General features: G+C 38.1%; 6 protein-coding genes and 1 non-coding gene across 11 annotated transcripts; 4 read left to right on the forward strand and 3 right to left on the reverse strand.

Annotated features, from left to right (window-relative positions):
• The first annotated feature begins 51 nt into the window (after window positions 1-51).
• On the forward strand, window positions 52-1,202 carry Rho1 (Ras-like GTP-binding protein Rho1). 3 transcript variants are annotated; one of them, XM_008197158.3, is made up of 2 exons: window positions 52-243; window positions 301-1,202. In XM_008197158.3, the coding sequence occupies exon 2, from the start codon at window positions 328-330 to the stop codon at window positions 904-906; it is 579 nt and encodes a 192-aa protein (XP_008195380.2). In that variant the 5' UTR covers window positions 52-243; window positions 301-327; the 3' UTR covers window positions 907-1,202. The 3 variants fall into 3 exon arrangements, with proteins under 3 accessions (XP_008195380.2, XP_008195381.1, NP_001158356.1); XM_008197159.3 differs by having other exon boundaries at window positions 57-243; window positions 323-1,202; NM_001164884.1 differs by lacking the exon at window positions 52-243 and having other exon boundaries at window positions 328-1,199.
• Window positions 1,203-1,729: 527 nt separating this feature from the next.
• On the forward strand, window positions 1,730-2,572 carry LOC663316 (ras-like GTP-binding protein rhoA). The gene has a single exon (XM_969371.4). It carries the CDS (start codon window positions 1,907-1,909, stop codon window positions 2,483-2,485), a length of 579 nt encoding a protein of 192 aa, XP_974464.1. The 5' UTR covers window positions 1,730-1,906; the 3' UTR covers window positions 2,486-2,572.
• A 415-nt stretch (window positions 2,573-2,987) lies between these two features.
• On the reverse strand, window positions 2,988-4,201 carry Secp43 (tRNA Selenocysteine associated protein). 3 transcript variants are annotated; one of them, XM_008197225.3, is made up of 4 exons: window positions 4,042-4,201; window positions 3,741-3,993; window positions 3,322-3,584; window positions 2,988-3,276 (listed from the first exon to the last, which is right to left on the reverse strand). In XM_008197225.3, the coding sequence occupies exons 1-4, from the start codon at window positions 4,078-4,080 to the stop codon at window positions 3,058-3,060; spliced, it is 774 nt and encodes a 257-aa protein (XP_008195447.1). In that variant the 5' UTR covers window positions 4,081-4,201; the 3' UTR covers window positions 2,988-3,057. The 3 variants fall into 3 exon arrangements, with proteins under 3 accessions (XP_008195447.1, XP_008195446.1, XP_008195445.1); XM_008197224.3 differs by having other exon boundaries at window positions 3,322-3,593; XM_008197223.3 differs by having other exon boundaries at window positions 3,322-3,593; window positions 3,639-3,993.
• A 231-nt stretch (window positions 4,202-4,432) lies between these two features.
• Window positions 4,433-6,958, reverse strand: Bdp1 (B double prime 1). Its single transcript, XM_969331.5, has 3 exons — window positions 6,344-6,958; window positions 6,133-6,293; window positions 4,433-5,797 (listed from the first exon to the last, which is right to left on the reverse strand). The coding sequence occupies exons 1-3, from the start codon at window positions 6,729-6,731 to the stop codon at window positions 4,514-4,516; spliced, it is 1,833 nt and encodes a 610-aa protein (XP_974424.2). The 5' UTR covers window positions 6,732-6,958; the 3' UTR covers window positions 4,433-4,513.
• A 311-nt stretch (window positions 6,959-7,269) lies between these two features.
• LOC135265781 (U1 spliceosomal RNA) lies at window positions 7,270-7,432 on the forward strand. The gene has a single exon (XR_010333641.1). It is a non-coding gene; the product is annotated as a U1 spliceosomal RNA (small nuclear RNA).
• Window positions 7,433-7,650: 218 nt separating this feature from the next.
• On the reverse strand, window positions 7,651-8,870 carry LOC663256 (uncharacterized). Its single transcript, XM_969312.4, has one exon. The coding sequence runs from the start codon at window positions 8,819-8,821 to the stop codon at window positions 7,679-7,681; it is 1,143 nt and encodes a 380-aa protein (XP_974405.2). The 5' UTR covers window positions 8,822-8,870; the 3' UTR covers window positions 7,651-7,678.
• Window positions 8,871-16,210: 7,340 nt separating this feature from the next.
• LOC663235 (hypothetical protein) lies at window positions 16,211-17,558 on the forward strand. The gene is made up of 2 exons (XM_008197254.3): window positions 16,211-17,048; window positions 17,092-17,558. The coding sequence occupies exons 1-2, from the start codon at window positions 16,281-16,283 to the stop codon at window positions 17,533-17,535; spliced, it is 1,212 nt and encodes a 403-aa protein (XP_008195476.1). The 5' UTR covers window positions 16,211-16,280; the 3' UTR covers window positions 17,536-17,558.
• The last annotated feature ends 1,190 nt before the right edge of the window (window positions 17,559-18,748 follow it).

Here is an 18,748-nt window from a genome sequence, read left to right on the forward strand (position 1 = left end):
GACGTGTTGGCGGAGCGAGCGAGATGGGAGATGAGAAAAGTGCGCATGCACTCCTGTCAAAGTGGCACCAGTTGCGCCCTCTGCTCGCTCATTCTCCCGATTTGTTTACGTGCGTGTGTTCCAAAAGTTGTGAAAGAATTAAATGCTTCCCGTGCCGTCGTAGCTAGGGATCCGGTCCACAGTCGGTGGTTCCTAACTCCTGGATGTTTTGTTGCTGGTCTGACGCGGAGGACTCCGGAAAAGGTGCCTAAATCGTGAGCCTTGCCGCCCCACCCGGTTCATGTCCGCCATCTTGACTAGGCGTTGACTGGTGTTTTGTTAGGTCCGATGGCAGCCATCAGGAAGAAGCTGGTGATTGTGGGCGACGGCGCCTGCGGCAAGACCTGCCTCCTCATCGTCTTCAGCAAGGACCAGTTCCCCGAGGTGTACGTGCCCACCGTGTTCGAGAACTATGTGGCCGACATCGAGGTGGACGGCAAGCAGGTGGAGCTCGCGCTGTGGGACACGGCCGGCCAGGAGGACTACGACCGGCTGCGGCCGCTGTCCTACCCCGACACCGACGTCATCCTCATGTGCTTCTCGGTCGACTCGCCCGACTCGCTCGAGAACATCCCCGAGAAGTGGACGCCCGAGGTGAAGCACTTCTGCCCCAACGTGCCCATCATCCTCGTCGGCAACAAGAAGGACCTGCGCAACGACCCCAACACCATCAACGAGCTCAAGAAGATGAAGCAGGAGCCGGTCAAGCCGCAGGACGGGCGCGCCATGGCCGAGAAGATCAACGCCTTCGCCTACCTGGAGTGCTCCGCCAAGAGCAAGGAGGGCGTGAGGGAGGTGTTCGAGAACGCCACGCGCGCGGCCTTACAAGTCAAGAAGAAGAAGAAGCACCGCTGCGCCCTGCTGTGAGGGGGCTGCCGCCTGCCGCCTGACTCGGCACAAATATTCTATATTATTATATTGTAATGTTATTTTTTTTGAATTGAATTATTTGTATCAGTTGTGGTGCATAAGTATAACGTTAACTTTATTCAAGTGTAAAGTTGATGGCTGTAATTAGTTTCCTCTTTCCCAAACAAAATTCGACTAATTTTTAGACAGACAACTCTCTAGGCGATGTGTGCGAGTTGCCTATCTTTGTAATAGCTTTAACTTTTCCATAATATTGTATCTTACAAGTAAAAATAAATTGTTTTCTTATATAATCGCCTATCATTTCGTGCTAAATGACTCATTGTTCATTGCGGTGACTCATCATTCACTTCCAAGAAAACCCAACAATTTCTGATAATTGCGATAATCGCTTGGACGGGACTAAATCAAACGCTAAATATAGAAGTGATGCAAATTTTATTCCATTTTACCTAAATATTTGCGCATAATTTAAGCATGCTTACATTGCCCCAAATTACAGGAGAATTGTATGCTGCAAAACCTCTCAACGACGGACACCGATGGGCAATCTTTAATTGTCCTTTATGGAGAACAGGACAATTTCAACATAAATTTTTGCACTTCCTTCCGGGACTAAAATGGGTCAATTATCCCATAGGGAGTAAATTACCTTTCTAGGGGGCTCAGTCCATATTAAATACCTAGGGAATTAGTTCCTGTACACATAAAAATACCTCGGGAATTTTGAATTTTTTCGCGCAACTGAATACGTTTTTGAGTTAAAAATTTAGATTTTTTTTGTAAACTACGTCGAACACAGACAGAACTTTTAGTTCGTTTGAAACGTTTGTTCTTTCCCTCCCCTTTTGCACCCAAATTAAGTTCCTCTCATGTAATAATTATTAAATTTCCTGGCATCTTTGTTGACTTTATCAAATTTACTACCTAATGAAACCTAGATAACGCTATCTGTTGATTGTGAAACTCTGTCACCACCAAATTCGCTCTCACAATAATGTCCTCCGTCCAAAAGAAGCTCATCATTGTGGGCGACGGCGCCTGCGGCAAGACCTGCCTCCTGATCGCCTTCGCCAAAGACATCTTCAACTCCGAATACCGCCCCACAGTTTTCGAAAACTACGTCGCCGATGTGGAGCTGGACGCCCTCACCGTGGAGCTCTCCCTCTGGGACACCTCAGGCCAGGAGGACTACGACCGCCTTAGACCCATCCAGTACCCCGAAACGGACGTGGTGCTGATATGCTTCTCGGTGATGTGGAGGGACTCTCTTTTGAACGTCTCGGCAAAGTGGTGCCCCGAAGTCAGGCATTTCTGCCCCAACGTCCCTATACTGCTCATAGGGACGAAGAACGATCTCAGGGAGGACAAGGAGGAGTTGGAGAAGTTGAAAATGATGAAGAAATCCCCGGTTACGAGGGACGAAGCCGAGGCCATGGCGAGGACCATTGGGGCCGTTTGCTACATCGAATGTTCAGCCAAGACCAAATATAACGTGCAGGAGGTGTTCAAGGAGGCCGCGAGGGCCACAATCGCAAAACGAAAGAAGCGGAAACAACGCTGTGTACTAATTTGACCCATTTTTGTTATTTATTTATACCAAAGTAAGCTTTAATTTGTATTTAGCGCCGCTAACGGTACCAACATAAAGTATTTTCCGACTTGCAGTTTCGTCATTTTAACCTAAACAAAAACTGCCAAAAAAATTATGGCCCAAAATTACGGTCAAGTGGGACTTCAGTTGTCTGAATTGACTCCCTTTTCTCGTAATTTTAGCTTATATGATTTTTCGGGGACGCTAAAAATTGTTGCTGTTATGTTGGCACTATATTTTTTAACCCCAAATTTGATTTAAGTTCTTTGATTGTGAGTGAAAACAGCCCCAAAAATAGGTAGTAGGGCTAATACAATGCATGGTCACTGTAAGTACTCCAAGCCCAGCTCATACTTAGTTTCGTTAAATTAATTTCATTTAGAGGCGTTGGTAAAATGGGGGAAACCCCCGTCACTAGGAAAATAGTAACTTTTATTTTTATTCAGGAGAGGAATAAGAGGGGTGTGAATAAATACGTCACAAGTTTTCCTTAAGTAATTTTATTATATTAGATAGTGTTTTTGTAAGTTTGTAATTAAACAATTAAATTAACGTCAGTTGACCTCTAGCGCCTCACACGGTAACCATTTAGAACTCTCGAGGGCATCCCAGAGATTGCAGTCTTGCTCGATACGTTCGCGGTTGATTTTGTCGACATCAAGCGGAAGCGAATGATCAATTAATTCAAGCAAATCTTCCTCCTTCTTCTCCATCATAACGTTCGACATGTCATAGGCTTCATGACCCGTCCCGTCCCCTTGTTCGTAGTAACCCTAAAATATTTTTTTTCGCATTGAATACCAATTTTTTTCTACTACCGTTTGCCAATTGGCGTAATTTTGCCAATAAGTCGAGGGATCGTAAAACTGGCTATAATCAGCTGCTGTGTATGTGGAGGTGGTGCTGGTGGCGGACGGGGTCCCGGTCGTGAGCGCGCCCTTGGGCTTCGGGACTGCGTTACAGATTTTGAGGGCCTTGGTCCCCAGCCCTATGTACCCGTTCATCGTGGTCAAGCTGTCCCTCATCTCGTCTTCGCTGCCAAACCGCACGAAACCGTAGCCTTTGCTGAACCCACTGCTGTCTAAAATCACTACAAGGGCAGTTAGACGCGCGCGACAGCGCCCTTTGGACCCACCTTTAGCCGTTTTAATCGTGTTGTATTTGGATGAAAACACTCTGTATAAGTTATAATCGTCAACATCGGGGCTCAAATCGCCCACCCAGACTGAAAACTCACGATCTAGAAGCGTCCGCCCTGTGTTACTTGCGTTATTGAGTCGGAACCTCACAACCGGGGTGGTCCCTGGAATGGGTTTGCCGTTCAGCTTGTGCATGGCGTCGATTGCCTCCTCGTCGTTGGCGAAGTGCACGAAGCAGTAACCGGCGGCTTCGCCGGTGAATTTGTTGCGCATTACTTTCACATTGAGGGGGTTTTCCCCCATTTTGCGAAACGCCGAAATTATGAACGTTTCGGTCATGTAGGGCTCCAGCTGGAGTTAATTTTGTCAAATTAGGAGGGGAGGGGCGCGAGTACTTACACTGCCCATCCACAACTGGCAATGCACCATATTTGCCATTTTGGGGCTGTTTTACACAAAAACAAACAAAGCTTTAAGGTTAATAAATGAGAACTTAACCACAAAGTTAGTGCCAACGTACCGGCAACAATAATATTCGTTAAGCAAAGAGAGACAAGAAAATGAGCACCACCTGGCGCAATAGGGGCTCAGTTAACATAATTTCGGGTTAAAATTTTTATCTCAACTTTAGTTTTCTTTAAAATAATTTAAGTTCGGTAAGTACAAAATACATTTTTATGTTGGTATCTTAATGGCGCCAATTACAATTTCTTTTTTTTAATTTATAAGTTATAACGCACTGTTGCTTTGGCTTTGATTTAAAAGTGGTCAAGAAATGAGAGACATTGGATCAACTCACTATACTTTATTACCAACTTACAAATACAGTAAAATAGTAAATATAAATAACCTATGGCATAATAATATACAATCACTCTTCCTCTGCCGGTATAGTAACATTATTTTCTTCAGCCGGGATCGTCTCATTACACTCGGAAATTTCCGCCGACAGTGTGAACAAATCCTGAATCCCGTTCTCCTTACACTCTAGCGCCTTTTGCAAACTGGACATATCCTGCCCTATCTGCTTCCTCCCGTGCTCTCCAGTCACCATGCAAACCTTGTACACCGGCTGTCCATTCGGCCCCGTCCCCGCGACCACAATGAGCGACCCAGGCTTGGCCTTATCCAACCTCGGGGGCGACTCTGGCGCCCTGTACCTGTCCAGAATTTTCGGCACCCGTCCCGACCTCGTCGGCTTCTGCAAACTCTCCAAAACCGCATCCTCATTTTCCTCAACCTCATCATCGGCGTCACTGTCCTCCAAAACGTCCATAATGTCCAAATTGCGCTTCTTCCGCTTCGGCTCGCAACTTTTCTCAGCCTCTTTACTCTTCTGTTCTGACTTGCGCTTCTTCGCTTCTTTCTTCAACTCACGCTCGCGTTCTTTCTGCTTTTCAATCTCCTCCAGTTCCTTTTCCTCCATGTCCACTTCGTGCTTAAATTCGTTGAAGTCGAAGCCGCACGGCTGCATTATCGCACGGTCGACCAAATTTTTGTTAATCCGTTCCTCTTTCTTGAACTTCATTTTCAACTCACGTCGTGATCTTCGCGGGAACAGTTCGCACATTAGCGTAAAGTCGGTGCCGATTGTGTTCAAGGCTTTGTAAAATTTGAGCGTCTCGCGTTTGCTCCAGTCTTTGGACCGTTTGGCCCGCTTATAAACACCATACCCGGTCTCAAAATCACCATTAACGAGCTCAGACTTCTCCAGTTCTTCTCGATTCTTTTTCAGCGATTTATTCTCAATCACTAGACTTTGCTCATCAACGACAAGCTCGCCCTGGGGTCCGATTTTGATCTGAGGCGCTGGCATTTCGTTTTCTTCGTCGCTTCCCGGATCGTCGATCTTCTCATTTTCCGGCTCAACTTCCTTCTCTTCTTCAGTCACTTCTGATATTTTTCGTTTCGTTTTGTTATCACTCATCGGATTCGTGACCGGATTATAGAAAATCAAGTCAATCATTGTTAGTTTTTGACGGTCTGGTTTTTTGTGGCCGAATTTTAGATAAAAATCACGGCGGGCTTCCGCCAACTTTCGGCTTTGTTCGGTCCGGCGACACTTGCGCTGAATCACCGAACTGAACTCTTTCGGCTTTTGGGGCGAAGGGCACTCGGGGATTGAATCCTGGAAGCCGGAAGTCGACGAACAAACCTGAAAGTTTTAGAATTTTTTTTTTGTACGCAGAACCACTTTTTAACGCATATAAAATTTGTTACAACACTCGCCTTCGGCTCGTGACATAATTTTCGTACTCGTGCCTAAACAACCACTAAATGCAAGCCACCTACATTATTTTTTCTACGACTGGTCATAAGAAAAAAATTTCTGATTAAGTGATTACTGTCAAAGGCTCAAGGCAATGTAATAATACATTGCCATTGGTCACAAGTTGTCCCGTGATCATCATAATGCATTTTAATTAGTCACAAATTTGTATCTTTATTTAATTAAACTGTGGGTGTAGAAATAAAAAAATAAAAACTCACGGAATCATTTCTGTGTCTGTAATTTTTGCGGCTCTCGTCTTCCGATTCGCTGGCGCTGTAATTGCTGTTGCGGAAGCCCCCCAGTTTGGGGACGGCCTTAATGCGCCCCCTTGATATTTTCGTGGGACTTGGAGGAGGCTCTGGAAAAGTCAGCGCCCCTTCTAAAAAATGACACTTGAATTGTCACCAACGGCAGTCACAGCCAACTTACCCTCTCTCACTTCGGGACTTTTTAACTGATTTTGCTCGGAATTAATTACTGGCGCTGGGTTTATTATAACATCATTCAGAATAACAATTTTGTTATTTTTCACTTCTTCAACCTCCCGAGGTTTGCGATTGATGGCATTTAAAGACACTGTTGGTTTAACAAATTTGCGTCGAAAGACAGGCCCCCCGTTGGTAACCGGAGAGGTTTCCACTGGCGTGGGGGCAGTTTCCCCTATTTGGTCATGCTCGACATTGAGGTTACGTTCGTCGTTTTGTGACACTTCGGGGGCTGTTTGGGGCGTTTCTTCGGTAGTTAGGGGAGGGTTGAGGGTCTTGCGACGTTGAGGGATGGTGGCAATTGCTTTAATGCGGGTTCTTCTGGATGCCATCGTGGTGCAATATTGTTGAATAAAAAGTTATTTACAATAATAATAATAATGTTCGTAATCGTAACGAATTTAAGTTGGAACACTCGGAACAGTTAAGACACTTCCATATGGCGTTGGAGACGGTTGTAAGGTGAAGAGAACACATGGCAATTTAACTTTAAACGAAAGGAAAGTTACTTGTTTGGGGGACCACGTTTGACAGCTGATTTTAATAAGCAACCAGTAATACACATTGCTCAAAGTCAGCAAGTTTATTAAAAATATGTTATCAAAAAAACATAAATCAAGCAACACTAATAATTACACTTTTAAAAGTTATAAAAAATTAACGACAAAGTCTATGTTGAGTTTATTTTAATAAAAAAAAATATTGTGGTCGGGCAACCAAATATACAACGTTATGTAACAATGGTGATGTCATCGTCGTAACAATATTATGTAATAAGCGTAGGTTCCCAAAGATGGTGCGGACGTCTGTTGCTACCGACTGTAGGGCGTACGTTTTGATTTAAATATGTGGAGGAGACCCCACCAAAGCATACTTACCTGGCGTAGGGGTTACCGTGATCAAGAAGGCGGTTCCCCCAGGGTGAGGCCCTTCCATTGCACCGAGGTCGGGCTGACCCCTGCGATTATCCCTAATGCGGATAACTCGGGCGCACAATTTTTGGTAGTCGGGACTGCGTGCGCGCTATCCCGGCCTTAATTTAATTCAAGCATAATTACGAATTAATTAATTAATCAGTATATTAATTTTAATTTATACAAAGCGTGAGTGCGTTCAAGAAGTCTTTATAGATCAACTCTTGCTATCAAATACAATAAAAATCTGCCAATCCAAATTCCACAGCAAGAGTTGATCGAAAGACACCCTCAAGAAGGTTAATTAAATACTATCTATAAATGACCTACGGTGCAATTCAGTAAAAAATATTTATTTAGAACAATTACAAAATATTGAACCCAGCAGCATGTGCGACGACGTACGAAATCCTCTCCTTCAACTCCTTCTGATTCCTGTTTTTATACCCGAACGTGTTTCCGAAATCCGCGGCCGTTTCGGCAAAATCCGGGGCTTCCTCCTTCTCACTCAGAGCCACTTTGACCGCCAGCAAGGTAATCAACAAACCGTACTTCCCAAAAACTTTGAAATCACCAACAAACTGATCAAAACCATAACTCGCCCCCAAATCACAACCCAACAATTGACCAAACTCACAAAAACTCCGGTAATACACCTTGAGCAAGTCCCCAAACTCGCCCAAATCAGCCTCGGACGCACAGGCGTAAATAAAATACGACAAATCAGCAGCTGGGTTACAAAACCTCGCCGTTTGCCAATCCAGAATTTTCACTTCCGAGCCCTTAAACATGAAATTGTTGCTCCAACAATCGCCATGTGTCACCACTTTGAAACTTTCCGCATTTCGCAAATCTTTCAAGATGTAGTTAATCTGAGTCTTGAATTGGCGGAGTTTTTCGGCCAATTCCGGCGAAAGCACGTTGCAAATTTCATCAATTGGGGCTCCAAAAAATTGCACGGCGTCGGTTTTTTCCGCAAATTCCTCCCAAACGTTTAGCATTCCGTTGACAAGCTTTGAAAAATTCGCATCTTGGGCTTGCATAACGGCCGAGATCGCGTGAAATTTTCCATATTCTTTCAAAACCAGCTCGAGCCGATCTCTCGACAATGCTTTGGTTTTGTCGTGGAGTTGAAAGCCGGACGATTTAAGATTTTCAAGAATCACGACTTCGAAGTGGTCGCTCGTGAAGCTGCCGAAATATTCGGGGACGCTGTCGAATGCACTCACGTTTTTGGAGCGCTGGAAGCGGGCAAAGGCGGGCAAGATCGTGTCGTAGAAGTGGATTTCGTTCTCGAAGCAGTGCTGGACTGGGAGGGTTTGGCGCAGCTGTTGGCTGCGTTTGCTGCATTTGAGGACGAGGTCGAGGTGTAGGGCGCCTGAGGTTTGGACGAAGAGGATGTCGCCCATGTAGCCCTCGCCCTTTTCGCTGGGGCGCACACAAGTGACCGAAAAGTCGCACTTGAGGGCTGGTTTCAGCCACGATTTTACTTCTTCGGCTGTGTACATCGCGAGAGAAAGGAGACATAAACAAAGTGATTATCTCATTTGAATGCGACCTTCGAGCCATTTCGAGTTATCGCCACGTGCGATTGCAAGCGTTAATAAATTGAAAATTGTGATTGAAACTGTAACACTTGTTGAAAACGCTTTTTTCCAACGAAACAACATACTACAAAAAATCGAACATATGGACTTATTTTAGACTTTTAAAACTCTAGAGGGTTGTAAAGACATATATAAATACAAAAAAGTATGATAGAACGAATTTAAAAAAAAATATTTTTTCACTTTCTTGAAGGTAAACTCAGGAAATTTTAGCAAAAAAATCAAATTTTTAAATCTCATGAAAAGTTCGTATTATACAGAAAATGAGTCGCTGAATTCAATGGAACAAACCGCATTGCTCTACGACTTTTAGTTTTTGAGTTATGATTTTTTTTGTTGGATAAAATTTTCCACTATGACAAATGGCTACCCTAAATTTAGGCAAAAAATTTTAAATTTTTAATTCTTGTGAAAATTGATATAATATGTAAAATGAGCCGTAGAATTCAATCGAACAAACCGCAATGCTCTACGACTTTTAGTTTTTTTTATGAATTTTTTTTAGTGAAAAACTTTGATTGCCTCTGTAGTCGGAATCGTTGCCCGGAGCGGCTCCGGGTTTAATCGAAAAAATAGAGAAAATTAAGCGCTATCAGATGGTTTTCTGTTCGTTGCTCTAAGTCTTACAGTTTCCGAGAAAAACACGAAAAAAGGTTTCCATTTTCACTTTTTTTCAATTTTCAACCGCCAATTACAGCGAAACTATTAGAGATATTGAGAAACGGAAAAATCAAGGACAACCGAAATAAAAAACTCTACAAAATGGCATAGGACTCAAGGCGATATCTCGCAAAAAAATTTTCAATTTTCAATCGCCGATTACGGCCAAACTAAAAGAGCTAGGAGAAAACTCTTTTTTCCATCGTAAAGAGCACATCAAAATCTATAAGATAGGATAAGTTTTATTCGATTCTGAGACACTTTTAAAATTGACCATTTTGTAGGGGGGGGCGTCAACTTTTTCTTAATTTTTTTTATTTTCCCAATTACGACTAAACTATTCGAAAAAGTGGAACTGTTTTGATCTTCACCTATGCAAAATGATCCGGGGAATCGATTGGCATCGAGAAAATTGCCAAATTCCCAATAGTTTTTTAGTTATGAATTTTTTAAAATTTTACCAATTTTTGCATTTATCTGCAATTTGCTCAAAAACTATTAGTCGGAGAACAATAATTTTTTTTGAAAAAAATAGATAATTTAAAGAGCTTTCCAACGATAATAAACTTCATGGGGTTATCTCTGATAGTTCCGGAGCTATTGCTCAACAAATGTTCCGGGTACCCAAAATCGACAAAAATTGCGACGAAAATTGAAAAAATCAAACATCAAAAAATCGAACATATGGACTTTTTTTGGACTTTTAACAACTCTAGAGAGTTGTAAAGGCATATATAAATACGAAAAAGTATGATAGAACGAATTTTAAAAAAAATTAATTTTTTCACTTTCTTAAAGGTAAGTGTTACTCAGGAAATTTTAGCAAAAAAAATCAAATTTTTAAATCTCATGAAAAGTTCGTATAATACAGAAAATGAGCCGCTGAATTCAATGGAACAAACCGCACTGCTCTACGACTTTTAGTTTTTGAGTTATGAATTTTTTTGTTGGATAAAATTTTCCACTATGACAAATGGCTACCCTAAATTTAGGCAAAAAATTTTAAATTTTTAATTCTTGTGAAAAATTGATATAATATGTAAAATGAGCCGCTGAATTTAATGGAACAATCCGCACTGCTCTACGACTTTTAGTTTTTGAGTTATGAATTTTTTTGTTGGATAAAATTTTCCACTATGACAAATGGCTACCCTAAATTTAGGCAAAAAATTTTAAATTTTTAATTCTTGTGAAAAATTGATATAATATGTAAAATGAGCCGTAGAATTCAATCGAACAAACCGCAATGCTCTACGACTTTTAGTTTTTTTTTTATGAATTTTTTTAGTGAAAAATTTTGATTGCCTCTGTAGCCGGAACCGTTGCCCGGAGCGGCTCCGGGTTTAATCGAAAAAATAGAGAAAATTAAGCGCTATCAGATGGTTTTTTGTTCGTTGCTCTAAGTCTTACAGTTTCCGAGAAAAACGCAAAAAAAGTTTCCATTTTCCCTTTTTTCCAATTTTCAACCGCCAATTACGGCGAAACTATTAGAGTTATCGAGAAACGGAAAAATCGAGGACAACCGGAATAAAAAACTCTACAAAATGGCATAGGACTCAAGGCGATATCTCGCAAAAAAATTTTCAATTTTCAATCGCCGATTACGGCCAAACTAAAAGAGCTAGGAGAAAACTCTTTTTTCCATCGTAAAGAGCACATCAAAATCTATAAGATAGGATAAGTTTTATTCGATTCTGAGACACTTTTAAAATTGTCCATTTTGAAGGGGGGGGTGTTAACTTTTTTTTAATTTTTTTTATTTTCCCAATTACGACTAAACTATTCGAAAAAGTGGAACTGTTTTGATCCTCACCTATGCAAAATGATCCGGGGAATCGATTGGCATCGAAAAAATTGCCAAATTCCCAATAGTTTTTTAGTTATGAATTTTTTAAAATTTTACCAATTTTTGCATTTATCTGCAATTTGCTCAAAAACTATTAGTCGGAGAACAATAATTTTTTTTGAAAAAAATAGATAATTTAAAGAGCTTTCCAACGGTAATAAACTTCATGGGGTTATCTCTGATAGTTCCGGAGCTATTGCTCAACAAATGTTCCGGGTACCCAAAATCGACAAAAATTGCGACGAAAATTGAAAAAATCAAACATCAAAAAATCGAACATATGGACTTTTAACAACTCTAGAGAGTTGTAAAGGCATATATAAATACGAAAAAGTATGATAGAACGAATTCAAAAAAAATATTTTTTTTTCTTTTTCTTGAAGGTAAATGTTATTACTCAGGAAATTTTAGCAAAAAAAATCAAATTTTTAAATCTCATGAAAAGTTCGTATAATACAGAAAATGAGCCGCTGAATTCAATGGAACAAACCGCATTGCTCTACGACTTTTAGATTTTGAGTTATGAATTTTTTTGTTGGATAAAATTTTCCACTATGACAAATGGCTACCCTAAATTTAGGCAAAAAATTTTAAATTTTTAATTCTTGTGAAAAATTGATATAATATGTAAAATGAGCCGCTGAATTCAATGGAACAAACCGCACTGCTCTACGACTTTTAGTTTTTGAGTTATGAATTTTTTTGTTGGATAAAATTTTCCACTATGACAAATGGCTACCCTAAATTTAGGCAAAAAATTTTAAATTTTTAATTCTTGTGAAAAATTGATATAATATGTAAAATGAGCCGTAGAATTCAATTGAACAAACCGCAATGCTCTACGACTTTTAGTTTTTTTTTTATGAATTTTTTTAGTGAAAAACTTTGATTGCCTCTGTAGCCGGAACCGTTGCCCGGAGCGGCTCCGGGTTTAATCGAAAAAATAGAGAAAATTAAGCGCTATCAGATGGTTTTTTGTTCGTTGCTCTAAGTCTTACAGTTTCCGAGAAAAACGCAAAAAAAGTTTCCATTTTCCCTTTTTTTCAATTTTCAACCGCCAATTACGGCGAAACTATTAGAGTTATCGAGAAACGGAAAAATCGAGGACAACCGGAATAAAAAACTCTACAAAATGGCATAGGACTCAAGGCGATATCTCGCAAAAAAATTTTCAATTTTCAATCGCCGATTACGGCCAAACTAAAAGAGCTAGGAGAAAACTCTTTTTTCCATCGTAAAGAGCACATCAAAATCTATAAGATAGGATAAGTTTTATTCGATTCTGAGACACTTTTAAAATTGTCCATTTTGAAGGGGGGGGTGTTAACTTTTTTTTAATTTTTTTTATTTTCCCAATTACGACTAAACTATTCGAAAAAGTGGAACTGTTTTGATCCTCACCTATGCAAAATGATCCGGGGAATCGATTGGCATCGAAAAAATTGCCAAATTCCCAATAGTTTTTTAGTTATGAATTTTTTAAAATTTTACCAATTTTTGCATTTATCTGCAATTTGCTCAAAAACTATTAGTCGGAGAACAATAATTTTTTTTGAAAAAAATAGATAATTTAAAGAGCTTTCCAACGATAATAAACTTCATGGGGTTATCTCTGATAGTTCCGGAGCTATTGCTCAACAAATGTTCCGGGTACCCAAAATCGACAAAAATTGCGACGAAAATTGAAAAAATCAAACATCAAAAAATCGAACATATGGACTTTTTTTGGACTTTTAACAACTCTAGAGAGTTGTAAAGGCATATATAAATACGAAAAAGTATGATAGAACGAATTCAAAAAAAAAATTTTTTTTTCTTTTTCTTGAAGGTAAATGTTATTACTCAGGAAATTTTAGCAAAAAAAATCAAATTTTTAAATCTCATGAAAAGTTCGTATAATACAGAAAATGAGCCGCTGAATTCAATGGAACAAACCGCATTGCTCTACGACTTTTAGATTTTGAGTTATGAATTTTTTTGTTGGATAAAATTTTCCACTATGACAAATGGCTACCCTAAATTTAGGCAAAAAATTTTAAATTTTTAATTCTTGTGAAAAATTGATATAATATGTAAAATGAGCCGCTGAATTCAATGGAACAAACCGCACTGCTCTACGACTTTTAGTTTTTGAGTTATGAATTTTTTTGTTGGATAAAATTTTCCACTATGACAAATGGCTACCCTAAATTTAGGCAAAAAATTTTAAATTTTTAATTCTTGTGAAAAATTGATATAATATGTAAAATGAGCCGTAGAATTCAATCGAACAAACCGCAATGCTCTACGACTTTTAGTTTTTTTTTTATGAATTTTTTTAGTGAAAAACTTTGATTGCCTCTGTAGCCGGAACCGTTGCCCGGAGCGGCTCCGGGTTTAATCGAAAAAATAGAGAAAATTAAGCGCTATCAGATGGTTTTTTGTTCGTTGCTCTAAGTCTTACAGTTTCCGAGAAAAACGCAAAAAAAGTTTCCATTTTCCCTTTTTTTCAATTTTCAACCGCCAATTACGGCGAAACTATTAGAGTTATCGAGAAACGGAAAAATCGAGGACAACCGGAATAAAAAACTCTACAAAATGGCATAGGACTCAAGGCGATATCTCGCAAAAAAATTTTCAATTTTCAATCGCCGATTACGGCCAAACTAAAAGAGCTAGGAGAAAACTCTTTTTTCCATCGTAAAGAGCACATCAAAATCTATAAGATAGGATAAGTTTTATTCGATTCTGAGACACTTTTAAAATTGTCCATTTTGAAGGGGGGGGTGTTAACTTTTTTTTAATTTTTTTTATTTTCCCAATTACGACTAAACTATTCGAAAAAGTGGAACTGTTTTGATCCTCACCTATGCAAAATGATCCGGGGAATCGATTGGCATCGAAAAAATTGCCAAATTCCCAATACTTTTTTAGTTATGAATTTTTTAAAATTTTACCAATTTTTGCATTTATCTGCAATTTGCTCAAAAACTATTAGTCGGAGAACAATAATTTTTTTTGAAAAAAATAGATAATTTAAAGAGCTTTCCAACGATAATAAACTTCATGGGGTTATCTCTGATAGTTCCGGAGCTATTGCTCAACAAATGTTCCGGGTACCCAAAATCGACAAAAATTGCGACGAAAATTGAAAAAATCAAACATCAAAAAATCGAACATATGGACTTTTTTTGGACTTTTAACAACTCTAGAGAGTTGTAAAGGCATATATAAATACGAAAAAGTATGATAGAACGAATTCAAAAAAAAAATTTTTTTTCTTTTTCTTGAAGGTAAATGTTATTATTACTCAGGAAATTTTAGCAAAAAAAATCAAATTTTTAAATCTCATGAAAAGTTCGTATAATACAGAAAATGAGCCGCTGAATTCAATGGAACAAACCGCATTGCTCTACGACTTTTAGATTTTGAGTTATGAATTTTTTTATTGAATAAAATTTTCCACTATGACAAATGGCTACCCTAAATTTAGGCAAAAAAATTTAAATTTTTAATTCTTGTAAAAAATTTATATGTTATGTAAAATGCGCCGTAGAATTCAATCGAACAAACCGCAATGCTCTACGACTTTTAGTTTTTGAGTTATGAATTTTTTTAGTGAAAAACTTTGATTGCCTCTGTAGCCGGAACCGTTGCCCGGAGCGGCTCCGGGTTTAATCGAAAAAATAGAGAAAATTAAGCGCTATCAGATGGTTTTTTGTTCGTTGCTCTAAGTCTTACAGTTTCCGAGAAAAACGCAAAAAAAGTTTCCATTTTCCCTTTTTTTCAATTTTCAACCGCCAATTACGGCGAAACTATTAGAGTTATCGAGAAACGGAAAAATCGAGGACAACCGGAATAAAAAACTCTACAAAATGGCATAGGACTCAAGGCGATATCTCGCAAAAAAATTTTCAATTTTCAACCGCCGATTACGGCCAAACTAAAAGAGGTAGGAGAAAACTCTTTTTTCCATCGTAAAGAGCACATCAAAATCTATAAGGTAGGATCGGTTTTATTCGATTTTAAGACACTTTAAAAATTGGCTGATTTTAAGGGGGGGGTGTTAAATTTTTTTTAACTTTTTTTATTTTTTCATTTACGGCTAAACTATTCAAAAAAGTGGAACTGTTTTGATTCTTAGCTATACAAAATGATCCGGGGAATCGATTGGCATCGAGAAAATTGCCAAATTCCCAATAGTTTTTTAGTTATGAATTCTTTAAAATTTTACCAATTTTTGCATTTATCTGCAATTTGCTCAAAAACTATTAGTCGGAGAACAATAATTTTTTTTGAAAAAAATAGATAATTCAAAGAGCTTTCCAACGATAATAAACTTTATGGGGTTATCTCTGATAGTTCCGGAGCTATTGCTCAACAAATGTTCCGGGTACCCGGAATCGACCAAAACTGCGACAAAAATTGCAAAAATCAAAACTCTAAAAATCGAAGCAATTAATTTTTTTCAACTTTTAACAACTCTAGGCGGTTGTTAAGGCATATATAAGTCCGAAAAACTTTACTAGAACGAGTTTACAAAATTTTCGCTCTTATGAAAATTTGAAGGTATTTGTCTTGACCCTTAATTCGGATTTAGACGAAAAATTACATACTTTCAAGCACTATCAGTATTTTAGGCCATTTATACAATAATTTTCTTCTTCTATCACAGACGACTAGATAAGAATCATTTAAAAACACATTGTATTATCTTCTTAACAATTACAATATGGAAAATTTTAAGAGACTCTTATCTCAAAAATAAAATTTTCCTCCGATTGAGTCAATTTGTCACCCTTTGCGATTAAATCTGCACTTATCTCGCCTACTATTTATCGTCTAGTCAGTGCTTAATCTCCACTTTGTGAAAAAATGTCGACTCAGATCGAGAGTGAAGTCAAACAGTGGCTAGCAACAGCCTTTAAATTAAATTTGTCCAATTTCTCTGTTAAACTTGTGGGAAGTTCGGGCAAAGGCGACGGCTACGTCGGTGACATACTTTTCGCCCAACTCTCAACCCCTGACCAAGTACACAACCTCGTCCTAAAATGCAACAAACGAAGCAAAACCCTTCAGCAGTACCAAACTTTCACGCGCATTTTCCTTCACGAAATGTTCCTCTACGAGACCCTCCTACCTACTTTCATCGACTTTCAGAAGGAGAAAAATTTGGCGGAAATTTTCGACAGTGTGCCAAAATTTTACGGAAGCTACAAGAGTGAAAGTGCGCACGTTATAGTTCTTGAAGATTTGAAAAAACTGGGGTTTGAATTGTGGCCAGTGACGAAACCACTCAATCGGGAGCATATCGAGGTGGTGGTGCGAGAATATGGCAAGTTTCATGCGACTTCAGTGGCCCTGAAAACACTGAAGCCTGAAAAGTTTCAAGAAATTTTGACTTCGTTGGGACGCTCTTTGAGCCACATTTTCCAGTCGCCTGTCATGCAAAGTATTGTCACGAAATGTGTGCAAAAAGGGATCGAGCTGCTTGAGGGCGAAGTGGAGGAGAAAATCATCGCAAAATTGAAACATCTGAGGGAAAATATCGCTAATATAACTGTGGAATTTGAGGAAAAGGCGCCGCTCAAAGTAGTGTGCCATGGCGACTGTTGGAATAACAATTTTATGTACAAATATAACGTACGTTTAATTATTTTTTTTTGGAATTAAATTCAATTTCTAGGATAATTCGAGAAATGTTCCGTCAAAAGTCGCAATAATCGACTGGCAGATAGCGTCTTACGGAACACCCATTTCCGACTTGTCCTACTTCCTTTTTAGTTGCATTTCGGCGAAAGATATCGAACGTATGGAAGATATTTTGCTTGTTTACCACCAGTCCTTTTCAAGTCACTTGGAAAAGTTTGGCTTGATTCCTGAAAATTTGTACCCTCGTGCACAATTTTTAAACGATTGGAAAAACTGTAGCAAATTTGGGTTTGTAATGGCACATATGGCCACAAGAGCCTCGTATGTCGAAAAAGACGATATTGTCGATCTGGGGGAAGCCCTCGACAAGGGGATGAATCTGGCTGATTATTTTTCAGGACAGATTGGAAATGTAGAAGGGTATAAAAAGAGAATTACGTATTTGGCGAAATATGCCTATGATAATAATTTATTATAAAAAATGTGGAAAACAAAACAAAACTTGTCTTATTTTTTATCCTTTAGCGCCTGTTATCCAATTCGCAATTATGCTCTGGTTTCAATTGCTACAGGAAACTAAAATTACTCCTAACTTATTTGTCCTTTATGTCCAGTGCATTAGAATATAAATCTCAATTCGTCGAAATAAGTGCATGTCTGGGGTCGCCAAAAAGTAAGGGTGCTGCTAAATATTTTCGGAATGGTTTAACACAGCACCTTGAAATTTGGGAAACAGTTTGAGAACTTTTTTAATTTTCTATCGTCATTTGTTTTAAAAATGCAAGGCCAACTGATAAAATTAGACATTTTAGCGAAATTTAATAATTCGTGTTTTTCTTATTGTAGTATAAACGTTTGAAACAAAGACACTATTTTACAAAGAATTTAATAATGTGATCAGCGGTTGTTTTAGTCATTCGTTTAGCTGTAACAACATAGAGCTGTATTTTTTTAAATAGAAATCATAGTTGGCTATGAGATTTTAGAAAAGCTTATTTTTTTCTGAACTAAAAACAATATACATACAGTTTGATATTTTTATGTACTTTTGATAAAAAATATATTTAAAATGTTTGAAAGTAGTTGGCCATGGAAAAATTATTTCACATATAAGGTGTGAATAATATAGAAATTTTGTGGACGTTAAAACTGTAAAAAATGAAAAATTATCAAAATAAGCTATGTTAAAGTTTTTTTTTCCGATATTTCTTGTTTAATTAGAAAATAGAATGATTATGTTTCATAATCAAGCAAGCTTTGCTTGCCACGTTAAATCTAAAATCAAATATTCTATATTGATCGCAAAATCTCGATCTGATAGTAATTTATTATGCTGTTTATAAATTAATTAGTGTTTAAAAAATCATTAAATTATAAATACTTGTTGAGCAATACATTTTTCATAGTTTTAAGTGAATATTCAAAATTTTTTCATGGCCTACTATAAAAAAATGCTATGTTTTTTTATTTTTTTAAAAAGAATGGTTGACGCAAATAAGCATTTCAAATCAGAAAAATAAGCATTTCAAAAATATCACAGCCGCCTATGATTCCTATTTTAAATAATACAACTTTATGTTATTACAGCTAAACGAAAACTGATAACATTATTAAAATCTTTGTAAAAAAGTGCCTTGTTTTTGTTTCAAGTGCGTATCTTTTATTATAAAGAAGATACGATTGTTTTAAAT

This window comes from Tribolium castaneum, chromosome 3 (genome assembly GCF_031307605.1).
Source record: "Tribolium castaneum strain GA2 chromosome 3, icTriCast1.1, whole genome shotgun sequence".
Classification (NCBI taxonomy): domain Eukaryota; kingdom Metazoa; phylum Arthropoda; class Insecta; order Coleoptera; family Tenebrionidae; genus Tribolium; species Tribolium castaneum.